The sequence below is a fragment of the Triturus cristatus genome, chromosome 3_2 (genome assembly GCF_964204655.1).
Source record: "Triturus cristatus chromosome 3_2, aTriCri1.1, whole genome shotgun sequence".
NCBI classification, from domain to species: Eukaryota; Metazoa; Chordata; class Amphibia; order Caudata; family Salamandridae; genus Triturus; species Triturus cristatus.
The window spans coordinates 817,727,337-817,747,554 of NC_140584.1; the positions used below are offsets into that span (position 1 = coordinate 817,727,337).

A 20,218-nucleotide genomic window follows, 5' to 3' on the forward strand; every position below is an offset into this window, starting at 1 on the left:
TCACATAGGACAAACTATCACTTTCCCCACCTTTTTCCCATCTCTGCACCCTTCCAAGGAGGAGAGACTCCACCATCTGGACCCTAAACATGCGTTGTCCTTCTACCTTGACCGCAAAAGATTTCCAGGTGGATGATCAACTCTTCGTTGGCTATGTAGGTGCCAAGAAACTTCAGGCTGTTCAAAAGCGTTTAATCTCTCGATGGGTTGTCTTCTGTATTAAAGTCTGTTATGCTTCAGCGAAAAAGGAACCTCCAGTGGGGATGTGTGCTCATTCCACTAGAGCTATGGCAGCAACCACTGCCAGGCTGCCACGTAGGCATCTTTGCACACGTTCACCAGACATTACTGCCTGGACATCCAAGTCCAGAGGGACGGCCATTTTGCCAGTTCGGTCCTCTAGGACTTTCTGCGGTGTGAACTTAGTTCGCAGACCCACCACTTGGGAGGGTATTGCCGGGGTATCTAGTCTAAGGTAAGGAATCTACAACTAACTGTCTCTTTCAGACGAAAAAGTTACTTACCCTCGGTAACGATTTATGTGTAAGAGACATAGGTTAGTTGTAGATTCCTTACACACCCACCCATCCTCCCTGCTGCTCGAACTGACTTCTAGGGTTAGGACTTCCTTTTAGGGCCCTAGTTATGATGCACCAGTGTTCAGTGTTATTCATGGCTCTGCACTTCTGGCTTGGAAAATCATATCAGAACTGACGTCCGCGTGCACGGTCGGCGTCTAAGTAGGCTCCACGATGTCATCCCGGCGACCATGATGACGGACACAGAGTCGACTGACGCCACCTACCGACGCACAGGGGTACAACTAAGAAAGAATTCTCTTGATCCAATCTGATGTCTGGGGGTAATTCTAAGGTAAGGAATCTACAACTAACCTATGTCTCTTACAGATGCAACTTTACCGTAGGTAAGTAACTTGTTCTTTACACTAACTATATATATGCATTTCCTCAGATCACACCCAGGACGTGTCATAAATAATTGAGACTGAAGAAGCTACTGACAAATGTGGAAATGGAGGACAGCACATTGCCAACTCCTATGCCCATCACTCCAACTGCTATGAGAGCAACCATGTCATCACTGCAACACTGTGTGGGTGTTTTGATGAGGGACATTCCCAAAGCAGTGACACAACAACATCTGTGGGCAGGACACACAGCGTAGAGGCCAACCAGCAACAGTCCACAATGAGAGTGTGTCAGATTACATGGCAGAGGGTTCTCCTGTGTTTGGTGGCCTGGTGAAGTCCATCATTTCTGTACAGTGCCTGCAAACCAAGCAAATCAGGACTGTCAATAGGCATCTTCTAAGGATGTCACGCTTGAGGCAGCATTTCCTGAAAGGGCAGGACCGGTGGATTGCTGCCATGGAGAAAGAGCACTGTGTGCAGAGACAGAGGCACAGGCGGTACCTGGCACGCTTTGAAGCCTTCACATGTTCCACAAACCGATTAGCAGTAGCAACAACAAATCTAGCAAGGAGAACTGTAAACATACAGACTGACATGGGGCACTGCTGTCAGGATGTTGCACGTGGGCTAGTTCAAGGGAACACAGACCTTGAAAATATACAGGCACACAACCTCTGTGTCCCCAACATTCTGCCTCCGCCTTAGACTGAAGATGGCTCTAGCCTCAGTGGCACATCTATGCAGGAGGCATGCTGTACCAGGCGTTGATGTCGAAACACTTCTGGGTCTGAAATGTCCACACTACCACAGACCAGTGTTGCTGACAAGGCACTGAACCCCAGAGGCCGGAAGAAGTGAATCTACTGAACACTCATCACGAGTCTACTGTTTTTTGGTTTGTAATTACTTACTTTGTTACCTAGTTGACACAATGTTACATTTGCATTGGATACTGTTCATGTAGGAGAGATCCATTATTGTCACAACCTGAATAAAAGGTGATCTTTCAGTTATGCACCATGCATTACCATCATGTGTAATGTCCCTCGATGGTGATGTTGGGCAGACCCTTCCTCATGGCGATATTGTGTAGTATGGCACATGTGGAGATGATCTTGCAGCACGTCTCAGATCTGTACAGTAGTGGTCTGTCGGTCTTGTGAAGGCAGTGGAACCTGGACTTCAGTATCCCAAACGTCCTCTCAATGATGGAGGCCATTGTCCTGTGTGCCCTGTCGTACTGCATTTCACTTCTTGTCCTTGGAGTACGGTATGGTTTGCGTAACCATGGATGCAAGGCATATGTGCTTTCTCCTTAAGAGCATGAGAAGGAAAACCATTAGGTCACATTGCACAAACAGTTCTGGCCACTGTATTCATTGAGTCAGCAATTCTCTAACCTACTAAAAAAAAATCAGCAAATTCAACCTGTGACAGTTGGTTTTGTATTCCATTGTGACGGAACATGAAGGAGTCATTGGTGCTGTCTGGGAATCTGGCCACATGTCTGTTCTGATACAGGATTCATCACACACTACCTGCACATTGAGCGAGGGTGTGCGTTTTCTGTTCGTGTATATGAATTCATTTGTCGAAGGGGTGATAAATGGTAATATATGTGCCATCAACGCAGCCAATGACATCGGTTAACTGTGCTACCCGGTAGAATATTAATTTGGTCTATTGCAATAATAGCGAGGTACCATGATGTTCAGAAACCTGCAAGAGAACCTGGAAAAAGCACTTTGTAATACCCCCTTTGCCACACTATGAACCCCCTGGTAACTACCAGAAGCTAAGAGATGTAGGCAACAAAATACCTGCACATGTGGTGGGATTGCATTGCTTCTGAGTGTTGGAGTCTGAAACTTAGGTTGTAGTTCAGCAATTAAGTCCAGGATTACCTCACTGAGTCTGTACTTCTTAAAAATCTCCTCCTCTATTTGTTTAAACAGGGTGACCCACACCCTAACTATCCTCTCCTGCCTCCTCCTCCTTCTCTGCCTGCCAGACAAAATCCTCATCGCCAAAACATAAAGGGTCGCCATTCTGAAAGAGCCAGATGCCTTTTGGGGTGCCTATTTATAGTTTGTACCTGGATACCATCAAGATTTATGGTAATTGTATTTCCTAAATGCCCATTTTGTGACTATGTGCAATTAGGATATCCTTTGTACATATGGTTAGTGATTAGCTATTTGGAAATCCCTATCTGCAAATTCATATTCAGTGATTTCCAAAATGCAATTTCTGCTGAAGAGAAATTGCATTTTGCACCACCGCAAACACCTTTCGTACACACCGAAATGGCATTTTGCATTTCCTAACGACCCGAAATTGCAATTCGTGCTATTAGGAAATGGAAAATGCCTCCATACATTTGGCCCCAAATGCTTTGGTGGCATTTAAGAAGACCGTCACTGCGTTAAAATCTGGGTCTATATCCTGCAGAACTGCAAAGAGCGTTCTCAAGTTATAGAAGCTGAACCAACCAGGAATGAAACGTAACTGATCAGGATGCACCATGTGTTGCATTAGAAGAGTAAGTCTGTTGGCAAGTAATGTTGCCAAGATATTTTCACCATAGTTAATTAAAGAGAGAGGTCTGTATGAATCAAACTTTTCTGGTTTCCTGGTTTTAACAGTGCAATGATAAGGGCCTCATGCATTGTCCTAGGTAGGTGCCCTGCTTGTTGCGCATCGTTGAAGACAGCGAGAAGTACTGGAGCTCGAATGTCGGTGTATAACTTATACAATTTGGTCAGGAGGCTATCTGGCCCAGGCGCTTTTCCTGATGATAACTGCTATACTATTTCAAGGTTTTAGTCTTTGGTGAATGCCTCGTCTAGGAAGGTGCGGTGGACATCACTTCACTAGCACCAGGGTCGCATTTTCTATATATGAAATCACCTTTACGGGTTCCCTTAGTTGGGTGGTGTGGAGGTAAAGATAATTGGCAGCAATTAGAGGCTCATATTTGTTAACTCTACCTAGGCTCAGATAAACATTAATAGAGGATTATGTGAATTCTCCTTTGTAGTTTGGCACTAGAGAGCAAAGACATTGTTGGGCTGGCTCTTATAGTGACTATCACACTGCTGAGTCTTTCCCGCCATTGAGCCCGTTGTCACACCTCAGCAGAAATGATGGAAGTAGAAGTGCCAGGGTCCATCGTCTAAGTTCAATATAATGAATGTATCCTAAAGAACTGGACTTTCTTTAATATTCCAGTGGGTGTTTTGATATTGTGTTACGCACTCATTATAAGTTAACAAATAACAAAGTGAATTTAAGCATATAGTTGTAGAACTGTGACATGCAGAACCCATTTATATCTTAACTTTTTCTCAATGCAGGCTTCAGCCACTCTGTGTGAGAAGTTTGGATGGGAAGGAGGTGATCCATCTAGAAGCTGGTGGCCACCATACGTTGGCTCTCACTGCCAGATCCCAGGTAGTATGCTGATGACATGTTTCAGGTAGTCATGTGTCAACAAATATTGTTTTCATTTGTGGTAGGGTTGTACCATTAATGGTTTCTGTTCTATGAAGGCGTATTGCTGGTAGGAACTTTCACTTTAGAGCACTTGGGCATGGATGTCCGAGTAGTTAAGTGTAATGCAGACCCTGCACGATATTGTGGTACGGATTAGAACATTTTGCAGTGCAAAACTGGCAATTTTGCAGTGCTCTATAGCGTTTTTTGTGGCATTTTGCGTTACCTTATTTTAGTGACATTTAATAGTTATGTCCACACAAAAAGTGAATCTCCAGGAAAAAGCTGTCATGTATTGTCTCCTAATCACAACAGTATGCAGCCATGCTTTAATGTCATCCTCCAAGACTTAAGACAAAGCAGTATCAGGCAGTGCCTGCCCATTTAAAGCACTGTATACCCATCTAGTTGCTGAATTGCACAGCAGCAAATGAAAAGAAATATGAGTTAAATTTCAGATTCCTGCTTAACCAAATTTTGTGATCTTAGACAAATAGTTTCTTTCACTGAGCCTCCTTTTTGTTCATTAGCACATATGAGAGAGCCTTGAAACATATGAGTACCCAATGCGCTGTACAAAAATGGAGATAAGTGACTTCATATGCGTTAATGACCTCATTAGCACATATGAGAGCACCTACAAATATGTGAGTTCTGAAGTACTCTGTATTACAACGGAAGGTGATATGGCACTTGAGTTAAATTATTTAAGAGTGCAAGTTCACATTTTGTTAACACAATGCATGTATTTACCAAGCTATTTGCAAGTATAAGTCAGACTTAAGTGCACAAATGGCTCTGCGAATTGCTGGATGTTAACCAGTTTAGAATTTAGTGGGGTGGCTTAATCGGGCAGTAAAACAGAATGTTCACACTCATGCGTTTTTGGAAAGAAATGCATTACCTGCAGCGAAGGATTACTAGGCAAGCATAGGCTTTATGAGGCACTTTCTCTCAATATTTGTGTCCCAGTGAAAGATGTAAGATGGAGGGCTCCTTTTGTTTGGGAAGCTAATTCTGAATCATTGCAAAAACTGCTATGTTCAAACCTATGACTGCACATAAGGCAAACATCTCTACAGCAAACCCTTGTCCCCCTGAACTGTATTATCAGCTGGTACCTTGCAAATATTTTCAAGACCAATCGAAGAAGGACCATTAGAAGAACCCATGAATGTAAGCGTATTTCCCAATGGCTAATATCTAAAGGCAGGCCATCCTGGTGCAATATATTATAACTCTAACGACAGCCACTTACATTCTGAACATGCAATAAAATCAACAGCTTCTAAGTGCTTGTAATTGGTAGACAGACATCAAACATTCAAGGGTGTGAGGAATTTGATTTAGTTCCACAGTGGATAATTTCTACAATATGTCTAAGAAGAAAAAGGTGATACCCGGTCAAGCCTCTATTTGTTTAAACATGAGCAGAGATAAAGAAGTTAAATAAAACGCGACTGATATACAGCATTGTATTGATCTTGCTGGAGTACTAAACCTAGCCTTTGCATGGACTGTGTAAACAGGCACTCTACATATACAGCCTGTGATGTTTGCACCCAGTGCTTTTATTGCTTTGTGCCATCCTGTGCAGTCCTGCTTTAACCATTGTCAAATGACAGTGGGATTGGAGCCGATCCCAGTATTTGTTTAGGAGATGGTGGGAAAATGCCATAGAGGTGCAGGTGCAGCAGTGCACTGCTAGCATCAGTTTTAGTTAGTCCCCTCAAATAATCAATTACTTGTTCTTTTATTAATAACTTGAATTAATTTATTTTGATAATTGTTTTCTTAGATGACCCAAAGACTGCTTCACGAAATGCTGTTTGGAGACGCTAACTTTTGTATCGCCTCAGTAGGTCTGTTGCCTACATTTTGTTAAATAAAAGGAATATAAAGTTGGTTTGCCATGTCCCTTTGGTCTCTGTTAAAGTCGGACCATGTGAGGGTTAATTTTAGAATTCAGAACTGCTATGTTCTCATTTGACATGAGTTTAGTAATCGGATCCCCCCAGCAGTCTTGCTAGCCATGCATAATGTCTCCCTGCAGTTCATGTCAGACCCCCAACTGTTCAAGCACTTAGCAGCAGGGAGAAACAAATAAACAGTGTTGTGGGAGGGACTGCAGGCCTAACCTGGTATTGCACTACTGAGCGGGAAAAAAACTATTTTGTGTTTTTCATGGTACCTGGGCATTTAATTGCAGCCATCACGCTCATTGCCTAATTGTGTGGTAAAATCGTAATTCGCGACCAGCTGGTGGGTCTGGGTTTGGCTTTTATTGTGTGTAGCAGGTAGGAATGTAGATTGCGGCGTAAGGAGGCACTTCTCCCCTACCAATGCTTTTTGGGGGTTACTGTTGTCAGCTGTGTCAGTTGGTATTTCAGGAAATCTTTGCTGATTGAATGGCACTTTAAAGTGAATTGATGGCCTTCCACCTACATTGTAGGGGAAATTAATTATTCATGAAGGGACAAGGAAGGCTTGATTCAGGGGACCTTTGTAGATTTCTAATTATTGAGGGTGTGGAGACTTACCTTAGACTTACCTGCCTACTTAGGAATAAAAGTAAGTAAAACCAAATGTGTGGCTCAGGCCAAATGGTACTGTAAGTCACTGGGAAGCTGAGAATATGACATGGGCCTGCACACTCAAGGTCTCCCGATGGACAGTGACCTGGTGTGCCCCTGGGCATATCGAGTGGAGTGAAGGCTGCAAATCATTATGATGTTTAACCAATGTCCTTCTTCATTCAGAGTTAGCCCTTGACATTCTTCATTGAACTTTACAGGTGTTCTCTTGGGGAAACAACAGCTGCGGCCAGCTAGGTCATTTCCAGTCTCCAAGCACAGTTCCTCGTTTAGCAAAGGTAATTTGTTATCCAATAGTGCCTTGTGAGAATGTGTTCTTGTACAATTTAGTTTCTTCAGAGCTCCTTATATTGAAAGACACTCTGTTTATCTTCATTGTATTACTTCAATCCATACATTATTGTTTGTTTGTTTATCTCTGTGTTGTCACAGAAACATTAATGTTTTGTGCCTTTACTCCAGTGTTCGCCACAAGTCCTTACCAATGTGGAGAAGTCAGGAGCCGTTGTTGAGCAGCTCAGATTGTTTTAATTGGCTTGGTTCAACAGACAGATGGACACATTGATATAGCAGGTCATCCATTTGAAACCAGACTTCAATATGGATGACGTAAATAAATCAATCTCTCTGTTATTGTTGTCTGATCATACATTAGATTTTAGATTGATACTCTGATGCCTAATCAAGGTAACCCTACTCAATTGAAGGAAATTATTATTGTACAAAGGAATTTTAAAGCACTTAGGGGCCTATGCATCAACAATGCCATTTGCGATTCCTTATTAGCGAAAAATAAGGAATCGCTAATAAGGAATAGCAAAAGGCTATGCATGTAGGAATCGCTATTCAAATAGCGATTCCTTAATATTCCTTATTACCGAATCGGTAATACCGAATCGGTAATAAGGAATACCTACCCATTCATTCCTATGGGCTTGGAGGCCCATAGGAATGAATGTAAAGCCAGTCAGTATTAGCGATTCAGTATTACCGAATCGCTAATAGCGGGAGCACTTTCAAGGGTGCCAGGGTGTCAAAAGGACACCCTGTTGCACCCCTGAAAATGATATGTGCACATATGTTGCACACACACATGCTCTAAGGGCATGTGTGTGCGCAACATGAAACTTTGAAAAATGCACAAAAGTGCATTTTTCAAAGTTTTTGCAAATTACCATGCAGTTCATCTTCATGGTAATTTGCTCCCCCTATTAGCGAAATCGCTAATTTTTTAACTTTGATGCATTGCGTTTAAGGAAACTCACTTTGGGATTCCTTAAATGCAATCGCTATTTAAGGAATCGGTATTTAAGGAATCCCTATTTAAAGAATCGCTATTTAAGGATTCCTTAAATAGCGATTTCTGCTTTTGGGTTGATGCATTGGGATTGGGTATTTTTTCCTTAATACCGGGAGCTATTACCGAATCGGTATTTTACCGACTGGATTTTGGGTTGATGCATAAGGGTGTTAGTGAATTTGATCTCTCTGAAACATATCTAAATGTAAGTGATCATCTATGGTAAAGAAAAATCTAGCTCTTTCCTCTTATGATGTTTACTGTATAGTTCATGATTTCTTGCAATTATTAATTTATCCCTCTTCATTAAAGAATGCTATGAAATTACCGCTTTTGGAAAATCAGGGTTAGACTTTAATTTACTGGTGAACTGTAGGCTAATTTCTACAATACCTGCTTTGGGTAAAAGTACTGAATCTATTATCACTGCTCAGCTTCAAGGGTTATTTTGAGATTAGTATTCTAGTTTCAGATTATCAAGCAGGTTTTTGGAACCAGTGCTGGATCATAGGTAACAAGCCCTACATCAGATGCCCCCCTTTTTAGCGAGAAGATTATCCAGCACCACCTGATTTTGAAGCGTTATTTATCTCATAGCTACAATCTCTACTGTGCTGGTTGCTAGAACACTTGTTGTTTCATTTATTGTTTCTTCCAGCTACCCCTAACATAGTTGGTATTCCTAGTGTCAAATTACCGAACTCCTGAGCAGAATATCAGTATGATCTCTTCCCCTTCTTCCTCTAACTGCACTCTTTTATAGTTGATATTTGCTGACATAGGCTTTAGAATGTGTCGGATACGGGGAAGCACCACTCCTAAATGACATGATCTCCCCCCCATTCCGGCGGTAACCACAGGTAAGCCTTGGTGCCACAAATGAAATGGAGGCATGCACCTGCTACTACTGGCAGTATAAAGCAGTAGGCATTGGCTAGACTAAAGGAGTAAGTGCAGTTACTGCTCCCAACCTTCTGCGACCCATTTGACACTAAACATAACCCTCCATGTCCCCTTATCATTAAGAAGAGTGGGTTTGTAGGAAAGGGCTTGGAGGTATTTTTTGCGGAAATGTTGAATGCCCCTCAGCATATAGAATTCTTATTGCCAGTACACGTATATTTTATAGCTATCTCTTCTTCCATTTGTATGTTATCCCCATAGGCAGTGAGCCATACAAATACCATGTAGCCACTGTGTGCAAGAGAATATAACAAGAATTATTGAGAGGTAGAGATAGCGGTAACAAGGGCATGCTATGCTGTGTCACATGGTAGTTACAGGCAGGTACGGCATTCATATACATTCAATTCTTTGTGATAAGCATTCAGCATTTTTTTGGCAACATTCACATGATATTCTTTAGAGCGCTGGGCATGAAAATCAGTGTGTCCTATCACTGTTGGAACCCTGCATAGGCACATAATACACATCATACATATAGATTGCAATAATAGCTGGTACAGCTACTAGAATGAGGACAAATGGAATGCAGCGCTTTCTCTTTAACATTGCCTTAATCCATCCAGGTCGTTCGCCTTCAGTGGTCCTCTCACTTTGTTGCTTGTTGTTTACCATCGCTAGGCCGTGAGAGGTCACCAATATTTCACGGCTATGAACTCTATAAAAAGTCTACCGTTAGTTGAGTTCAAAAGATGGGCTCAGAATTTTATTTAGTGACACTGATGGAGGGGAAGTAGATGCTGAATGAATTGGTCAGCCAACGGTCTTTCTGAGGTAGAGATGGTACCATGGTCTCTGAGGTGTAAAAGGTTTAGAGGGAGGTATACCCCGCCTGGTGTGGTGGTGGAATTAGACGTTAGTTCCTTAGGTGGTGCTCTTTTCACATGGGAGGCATGTATTGAGTTCTTGTAGTCAGTGCACTTAAAAGCTGTCTGCGGGGCCAGGAGTACTTGAACTGGCCCCTTCCAGCGTGGCTGCAAACAGGTGGCGCTCTGAAAGCTTTTCACCAACACTCAGTCACCGGGTTGATGCGGGTGACCTGACCCCTGCAATTGTCTGGCAAGGCATCCTTCACCTGTTTATTGATGGAAGCAACACGTAGTGTTAGTTGTCGACATTACTGGTGCAACAACTCATCCAAAACAAAAGAAGTCAATTCTCTATTACAGACTACCTACATCAGGTTGCTGATAGACCAGTGAGTATTTCATGGGGGATCAACTTAGTCTTACTGTCTGAGGTATACCACATGCTCATTAGTGCCAACGGAAGAGCATCAAACCAAGTCAAGGAGCATGATGCTACTATTTTTGAGATTTTATTCTTTAGCACCCCGTTTCTCCTCTCCACCAATCCTTCTGTTTCGGGTCCTTACGCAAATTGTCCATAACGGCATTCATGAAGTGGCTTCCATTGTCACTCCATATCTTCCAGGGCAACCCAGCTCTGGGTATCGGGTCTTTTACCAGACATTTGGCTGTTTATAATGCGCAATTGTTCTTTACTGGATATGCCTCCACCCATTTTGAAAAAGTACAGACCACCACCAGACTATACCGAAATTTGTTAATAGAGGTCATTTCAATGTAATTTATTTGGAGCTCCTCGAAGGGCAACTGTTGAGGAGCAAAATGTCCTGGTGAAGCCTTTGTTCCCTTGCCTACAGTTGACTTAGCGCAGGTCATACAGCTATGGCATATCTGCTCAGCCATTCTCTGTACCTTGGTGTTTGCCCAAAACTGCAGCATACTGTTGGTCAACCCATCCTGACCCAAATGAGTAGGGCAGTGCATCATCAGAGTCATTAAATATAACAGGACATCTGTCAGGAGATATCTTTTTCTGCCCATAGTCGTCCAACAACCCTAAATCTTTGTGCCAATTTTGACCAAAATGCCCCATTCATCCTCCGTAACTTGTTTCTGCATTTCAGCTATTCCTTCAGGGCAAAGTCTTGCAGCCTCATTGCCATGTCAGAGTGGGCTACATACGTGAGGCTGTGAGGAGAGAGGCAGTCCTCTTGGCTGTTTTATCTGCAAAATCAGAGATGTGTACAATATGTCCCATAACCAAAGTCTTGGCTTGTTGAAGGGAGACTCCGCTGCTGCAACTTCCCTGAGACACAGGGGAAGGGCCTGAGCTACTGTGTCTAGTTTTTGAACAAAATAGGCACCTGGGTGCTTGTGATCACCCTGTTGTTGTGTGAGGATAGACAGCACACAACCATTATTTTTGTGTACAAACAGGTGAAATCCTTTTTCATAGTCCGGCAAACCCTAAGCTGGTGAACTACATAATATGTTCTTCAGAGTCTGGAAACTAGCAGCATGTTCCTCTTTCCAAGGGAGGAACTCCTGAACATCTGTTCTCGTCAATCTTAAAATGCCCAAGAAGGCAGTACCCTCTGCTGGGTGGTGGGCTGTGGGCTCACAAGGATGGTTTACACCCTTTTGGGGGTCCAGGCACCTCTGGCCTTGCAACAAGAAAGGACCTAGATAAAGCACCTCTGTTGAGCAAACTGTATTTTGTCTGGGGAAGTCTTATGACAATTAGTAGCTAAGAAATTCAACATTCTGACAGTGTCTTTATCCTCTTCAGCCAACAGTAAGTCATTTAAATACTGTATCAAAATCAAGCCAGGGCTGCACTGGACCCCATCCAAATCCTTTTTTTAACAGCTGATTGTATACTAGGGGATCCTTTTAAAACAGAAGGTGCTCCTCCCTACCCCCAATTGAAGGTGAAGAGCTGCATGCTATCTTCATGAAGAAGGATGTAGAAGAAAGTGTTCTTTAAATCTATCACAGAAAACTAGGACTTCTCAGGGGGCGGCGTAGATAGTATGTTAACAATATTAGGCACAACAGGGAACTCTGGTACCACTATCTTGTTAATCGCTCTCGGATCAAGTACAAACCTCCAAGAGTCTCTTTTCTTCTTACCGTCCCCCTTTTTCAAGACCGGGAGTATGGGGCTATACAAGGGCTCCTTGATATTTCTTTGACTATGTCCTCTTTTACTAAATCCCTTACTATGTTCTGCAGACTCTTCAAACCCTCTGATGATATTCTGTATTGCGGTATCCTGGGTAAGCGTGTACTGTCTGTGACTGTAATGTGTACAGGATCTATATTCATTCTTATATTGTCGTTGGTGTGCGTGGCCCAAATTCAGTGGTCTATCTCCTTCAGATACTTAGGAGGGATGTGCAGTATTCCTCCTAGCCCAGATCTAGTCATCATGGTCACATTGTCTGAGTCGCATTCCAAATAAATCACTTCTGTTGTACACCTGATAAACACACTCAGTTCTGTCAACAGATCTAGTCCGATGAAACTGATCTACATAGATCAGAGAACACTGAGGGAAAGAGGAAGAGGCCGGGGAAGAGGGAGAGGAAAGAAACAAACTATCAACCCAAACGGAGAAGGAAGACACAAAGGGGAATCGGAAAGACCAAGGGGTTATTCTCTCCCGAACAGAACAACAATAAAAAAATGAAGAAAGAAGTAACAATCACAGACTCCAACATTCTGATTATCAATCTGTCAGATTATGTATTGGACACAAATGAGGAAATTGTTTTAAATAAAGGCCTGACCTATTGCCCCGAGCAGCATTATGACCACATGGAGACAAGAATCGATCTCTACAGATCATCAGGAAATTAAAATGAACAAAGTTCTTCTCTAGAACAGAAATGGCAGCAAGATCAAATACGCCTGACCAACAAGTAAATACAAACCTGAATATTGAAGACATATCAAACTTAAAAACAACATATGATCTAATCATGAACTTACCTGACAATGAAATGACTGAATCTCAAGTCCTAGAAGATCTCAATATCACTACGGACAAACACATTAGCTCTGGTTTCACACCTAAATATAAATTCTGCCCATCATTGAGCGCTGGAAATAAAATCGATCTATTCCATGACCTAGTAATTGCAGATCTTGAAAGCATGGAGAATGTTACATCAAGCAAAGAGAATTTGAGCATAAATGAGGGAATTGCTTTACAAAAACTGATGGCAAATCCCCACCCTCTTCCTCGTCACCTATTTTGATATTGTTGCATCTGTTGTACTAGTGCTTTATGTTTTAACTCCCTATGTTTCTTCTTCTTCACCTTATCCTCCCCCTGCTCTAATTTCTTATAATGCTAAACCAGGGTCAGCACTTCTTCCAAAGTCTTATGTAGGTTCATAAGTCTGTATGGCCACTGTATATGGGTCCCTCAATCCATTCACAAAACAGCTACTCAAGGCGAACAGTGTACTTTCTATGTCAATTGATATCCCGCTATGAGTCGTGAAAGCCTTTTGCATCCTAGCAAAATATGCTGAAACCTTCTCTTCGGGCTCCTGCTTCCATGCTATAAGGCTATGGCAATCCATCTTTTTGTTGGAAACAGTCATTTCTAGTCTCTTTATTAAGCAGACAGACAATTTCCAAATATCCTCATGGGGTTCAGTGCCCACCTTCCTCTCCTTTTCTTTCTGTACCAAGAAGTCCCCATCTATCTCAAATTCTGCACTATTTTCCTTCCTCAATTTTGACCATAAATCGGCAGGTAAGTTGATACTAATAATCTGTTCTAAATCATTCAATGTCATGTGAGTGCCCATTAATATGCGTTCTGTCTGGCACTACCATTCTGCTGTGTTTTCTCGTATGTCGAGGTACTGAGTAGCAAAGTGGGTGAGTTCAGTGCACGACATGGGAGATGTACATACATAGTAGGATTTGCCACCTCCAGGCCTGGCTCTTCTTTAAGTGCCAGAGCATTACCATGCATAACGCACTAGGGGATTGCTATGTGATCTACTTTATCTTGGGAGGACGATTTTTTCTTATTTTATTTAGGAATCTGTTTATTAGAGTTTTCGTTGCAGGTAAAACCACACAATACATCATACTTCATCAAATAGCATTGTTACATAAATCTTGTAGTCAGGCGCCAATGTACAACTGATACAAACATGGTGCGTTACGTTAGGTGTACTGTAACCGGTTGTGTCCCAAAGTATAACCTGTTAGGTCATAAGTAAATCCATCTCCATTCGTATCGTTATGGCCCCAGCCCTAGTGGGGAGCATCCGCTCACCAGCGTCGATGCCAATTGTGTGCTATTCTCAGTGCTTCCCCGAGTAGTTATACAAACAGTGCTATACTCCCCATTCTGTAGCTGGGCAGCTGTCCTTCCAACAATCTAACAACTAAAACAATGTACAACAGCAGCTCGCGTCTTCTAGTCTAGTCGGCCCCCACTCTGCTGACCCCTCTCCCATCAGGCTCCACCCTCCCGGGCCCCCACCACTCAAAAAGGGATCAGGCGCTGATATCCAATCTGCGGCTTGCACTATCTTCGCCAGCCAGCCAGTCGCACCCACCAGCGCGGCGTCTCTACCAGGTGAACAGTGCCCCATCGCCTAATGCGGCTCCTACAGCGCAGCATTGCCCTCCCCCGGGGCCACCTCCTCCGATTGTAACAGGGTCTGCCTCATTTCCCCCCACTGGGCGGCGACAGGCGTCGCCCTAAGGCTCAGTGTCTCTTCCCGCCGAAGCGCCACCTCTTCTGCCTTTGCCCACACCATAAAAGAGCTACGCCACGCTCGCACATGCGGTGCGGTATCTGCCTTCCAGCGCTTGGTGATGAGTCGCTTAGCCACTATTATCCCCAGATCAAGGAAACGACAGGCCACCTTAGCCGGTGGCGGTCGAGGAAAGAGATGCAGCAGGTATGTGGGCCACTCAGATGGAATCTCCCGGCCCGTACACCTGCGGAGTTCCCCATGTATCGCCTGCCAGTATGTCTGCAGTGTGGGGCAGCCCCACAGCATGTGGACCAGGTCGGCGCCAAGCGTCGCACAACGGGGGCAGCATGCATCCGTTCTGCAAAAATACTTATTAATGGCGCCCGGTGTGAGGTAGGCCCTGTGTAGGTCAAAAAACTGTATTTGACGGAATCTCATATTTCGGGGCACCCTCCTCGGCCCCCTCAGCGCTCCCTCCCACTCCCTGTCTACCATAGGGCGGGCAAGGTCCCCCTCCCACTTCTCGCGCAGTGTCCCCAGACTCGGCGCCGCATGAATCCGCAAGGCCCCAGCGAACCACTTGATCAGGTGTCCTCCTCGGCCCATGACATGGAGATACTGCAGCACTAAATGCTGCTCCGGTTCCACCTGCAGGTCCCCCCAGTGACCCACCAGAGTCTCTATCAGGGCCCGGTGACGGAGAAACTGGCCCTGCGCCAGCCCCGTCTCTTCTGCAAGGGTCGCAAACGGCAAGAGGCCCCCTTCATGGTATAGGTCCTCCATGGTGTGAATATCAACCGCGTGCCAATCCCGTAACTCCGCAGCTCCCAACGTGTCTCGCCCACAAGGGGAACCCTCCAGTGGGATGGCCGGGGCGTATGGGAGCGTGGCCCTCGTCAGCCGGAGGCTTCTTCGGTAGACTTTACAAGCCACCACTAACAGCAACGGCTCAGGCTTCAGCGCTCCCGTCGTCGGATGAAAAATCTTGAGGAGCTCAGTTAATGACAGCGGCGGATTCTCCGCCGTCGCCGTATCCTCTCGACACCTGTCAGCCAGCCAGCGAGCCACCCACTGCAGCTGTGCGGCCAGATAGTAATGCTCCAGGCAGGGCATCCCGAGCCAGCCCCCACCCACGGGAAGGCACAATTTCGGCATCGCAACTCTGTGGCGCGCCGTTCCCCATATGAAGTCGCGGAGGGAGCGCGTGAGGGGCGCGAAGAAGGACACCGGTAGGTACACCGGCAAGTTGGCAAAATAGTACAGCAGACGGGGCAGTACCACCATTTTAACGAGCGCTATTCGGCCAGTCACCGAGAGGGTAAGCGTGCTCCAAAACGCCATCTGGGTCCGGATCGCGGTCACAGCGCGTCCCAGGTTACCCTCCACTAGGTCCGCCGGGCGGCGATAGATCTGGACACCCAGATAGCGAAAGGTGTCCGGCTGCCACTGTACCCGCACCCCTCCAAGGCAGTAGCCGGGGTCCTGGACGTCGCCCCCAAAGGTGTACAGACAGGATTTGGCCGCGTTCACTCGGAGGCCTGAGAGCTGCTCAAAGGTGTGTAGGATGCGATCCAGCCCCTCAGGGATGGAAGACACATCCCTGACATATACAAGGAGGTCATCCGCATAAAGGGACACCTGGTGAGTTGCGTCCCCCAGCGGGATGCCATCCGCAAGTTACCCACGGAGCGTCGCCGCCAACGGCTCCATTGCAAGCGCAAACAGGAGGGGCGACAGCGGACACCCCTGCCTAGTGCCCCGGCCAATTACGATGGGATCCGAGACATATGGGCCCGTGCGCACCCGCACCGTGGGTCCTTTGTACAGCAGTGCCGCAAGTTGTAGGAAGCCCAGCCCCAGTCCGAACCGCGACAGTGCCGACACTAGGTATCCCCATTCCAAGCAATCAAAGGCTTTCTCGAGGTCCAGGACCAAACAGCCCGCCCTGGGCCATGGTCGGGTGCTCTCCCCCATCACCCTAAAAAACCGCCGTAAATTAAGCGAAGTGCTGCGCTTGGGCACGAAACCATTTTGGTCGCTGTGCACCAGCGTAGGCACCACCGGCGTCAGTCTCTCCGCCAGCACCTTCGCCAATATTTTATAGTCCGTGTTGAGTAGGGCGAGCGGGCGATAGGACCCCAGCTGCGTGGCGTCTCGCCCCGGCTTAAGCAGGGAGATCAGATAAGCCTCCTTCAGCGACGCTGGCAATGTGCCTTCCTCTAGGGCAGCCAAGTAGAGACTATGAAGCTTAGGGATAAGGGACTCACGGTGAGTTTTGTAGTATTCCGCCGGGAGTCCGTCCGGTCCCGGCGCTTTCCCTGAGGCTAAAGAGGAAATAGCGTCCCCTATCTCCTCCATCGTGGGGGGGCATTCCAGGCCCTCATGGTACTCCTCCGGGACCACCGGTAATTCCACCGCTTCCAGGAACTCATCCAGATCACACGCACTCCTCCTGCCTGTTGACCGGTACAGCGAGGTGTAATGAGCCGTGAACGCCCGGTGGATTTCCCACTGCGTGTGAACCAGCACTCCGTCCGGCCCCGTGATCGCACCCACGGGGGTACGGGTCGTATCCTGCCGGATGAGCCAGGCCAGAAGTCGCCCTGCCCTGTCGGACGTAGCGTGTACCCGGGCCGAGTGCGCCGCATAATTAAGGCAGCGGAGCCGCTCAAGGAGATCGGTATGTTGCGCCCGGAGGTCAGATAGGTGGCTCGCGTCCGAGCCCCCCCCCTCACCACGCACCTCCCATGAGAGGAGGCGAGATTCCAAGGAGGCGAGAGCCCCCGCCAACTGCTTCCGAATATTCCAGGTCGCACCTATGCAATGGCCCCTGATGTACACCTTATGCGCGTCCCACTCTATCAGCTCACTATCCGTGGAGCCCTCATTGAGATCAAAATACTGTTCGATTGCAGTGCCCAGGGAGGCCCGAAATTCCGGGTCCTCCAGCGCCGCTGTCTGAAGACGCCATGTCGGCACCGGGGGCCTATCGGGCCTCCAGCGAAGCCCCAGAATAAGTGGATTGTGGTCTGAGTGCGTCCGACCCATGTATTCCGCCCGGGTCACCCACGGAAGCACCGAATGGGTGCCCACCACCCTATCCAACCGAACATGGAGGCCGTGGACCGCGGAGTAGTAGGAGTACACGCGGTCGCCCGGATGAGCATTCCGCCACAGGTCGGTGAGCGTCCAGTGAGACAGCCATGCGGTGAGGGCCCTGGCGTTCGATCCCACCTGCGTGCCCCGTAGGGGCGGAATGGACCGGTCCATGTGCACATCCAGCACGGAGTTAAAGTTCCCCCCCAAGAGCCAGGGGAGGCCGACAAACGGCTCCAGTACCGACGACAGGCTGGCCAGGTAGGATGGCTGCTCCACATTTGGCGCGTAAAGAGACCCCAGTAGCACCTGCTGGCCATCTAGTTTCCCATGAACTAAGGTGTACCTCCCACCAGGATCCACCAGCACCTGCAGACAGACAAACGGGGTACCCGCCATTATCCATATCAACGTGCCTCTAGCGTGCGCCGAACACGTGGTGCCATATACCTGCCCCCTCCAGCGCGCACGCAGCCTACCCAGTTCCCCGGCCGTCATGTGCGTCTCCTGCAGGAGAGCGATTGCCACTGCGTGTCGCTGCATGTATGCATAGACTGAGTATCGCCGCGCCGGTGTATGCATGCCCCTGACATTCCATGTAATTACATTTGTAACAGCCATGCGGAAAGGACTAAGGGTAATACTGTGGCAGGGGAGTAGGGACGCCCGTCCAGGGAGGGGGGCGGCGGGACCTCAACGCAACTACGCACCGCCATGAAGCCGTGCGAAAAACCGAGCCAAACAGGCCAACTGAACTGTCAGGGCGAACCCCTCTACGGGTAATCGTCCAAACCATATAACAATGCTCACTAAGTAGAGCTAAGCCCAATTGTGGCTAGGGGGCAGGCAAGTGAGATTCAATCCGCGCGGGTGCACTTCTGCAGGGATGCCTGTGTATATGTGACGTGAAGCGACCCCCAGAATCCGAGCGCAGCGCCGGCCCGGGGAGTGTAGGATCCCCCCCCCCCACCACGCCACCCACAAAGGCAGATGAACCCCAGCTCGGGCGGCCGCCCCATCGCAGGGGGGCGGAAGTCCAGCCACCACCGCAGCCCACCTGGTCCATCAGTCCCCGGGATTCCAGCAGCAAGTGTGTTCCCATCCGCAGCTCATGCCTCCGCCCACTGCACGGTCAGGAGCCACAAAGTGTCCGCCTGAGGGCTGCAGGACCCATACCCAAGGAGCACCTCCAGCAGCGACCCCAAATCTCTCAAAGTTTCGTTCATATTACATCACTTGGTCCGATGTCTGCGGAGTGACCAGCGGCAACAGCTGGTCGTCAGAGATCATAGTTGATGGGGAGGATGAGCCGCTGGACAACACATCACCCCGCTCTTGGACAGCGTCTCCACTCCCCCCGTCCGGCGACCCGAGAGTGGCCACCGCTGCCAGCGCATCTTGTCGCTCCAGTCTGCTCTTCTCCGGACTGGGGGCCACCCCCAGACCCCGCCCCTCAGCGTGCCGCCGCCTCCTTCCCTGCCTTTGGCGAGATCTCCTGCCGCGCGGTGTGGCAGCCTCCTGGCTCCGCGGCCGCCGGCCATCACTGCGCCCCGTGTCCTCCAGCCAATCCCAGACGTCAGATGGCGTGTCGAAGAAGCGGACACCATCCGTGGTGGCCACCCGCAGGCGGGAGGGGAACAAAAGAGCATATGACATCCCTAGTTCTCGCAGGCGACGCTTCACCGCCAGGTAGTTGCTGTGGCGTCTCTGCACCAGGGCAGTGTAGTCCGGGAAGAAATGCATCTGTCTACCGCCAACAGTGATGTCGCCTATCCCCCGGGTCTCGCGGAGCACCACATCCCTGTCCCGATAGTTGAGGAGTTTGAAGAGGAAGGGCCGCGGTCGGGACCCCGGGGCGGGCCTCTGTGTGGGGACCCTGTGGGCACGTTCCACCACGAAGTGCGGGGAGAGTTTCTCCGATCCGATCAGGTTGCGTAGCCATACTTCCACATATTGCTCCGGCTGTCTCCCCTCCTCGCCCTCCGGCAGGCCCACCACGCGTACGTTGTTGCGCCGAGAGCGCCCTTCTGCATCATCCGCGTGGTCCTCCAATGCATGGACGCGGTCAATGAGATCCTGGAGGGCGGCTGTATGAGTAGACACAACTGGTCGCACCTCCTGGAGAGTTTGCTCCTGCTGCACTACCTTGTCCGCCAACTTGCGGTGGTCCGCGTGGAGCAGCGTGAAGTCGACCGTGACCTTGTCGATGTGGGCTTCCAACGACGACCTAGTCTGTTCAAGCGAGGAGCCGATCCGCTCCACAGCCGCCAGCACCGAGTCCAGCTTGGCGGCCAGTA

The 20,218-nt window shown here is 47.8% G+C and overlaps 1 protein-coding gene across 2 annotated transcripts in view; it reads left to right on the forward strand.

Moving 5' to 3' along the window:
* ALS2 (alsin Rho guanine nucleotide exchange factor ALS2) overlaps positions 1 to 20,218 on the forward strand; it is a 1,262,853-nt gene that overhangs the window by 398,835 nt on the left and 843,800 nt on the right. For both annotated transcript variants that reach the window (XM_085648975.1, XM_085648976.1), the window contains exons 7-8: positions 4,288 to 4,384; positions 7,221 to 7,298. In XM_085648975.1, the coding sequence (XP_085505101.1) occupies positions 4,288 to 4,384; positions 7,221 to 7,298 (175 nt within the window). The remainder of the gene's footprint in view (positions 1 to 4,287; positions 4,385 to 7,220; positions 7,299 to 20,218) is intronic.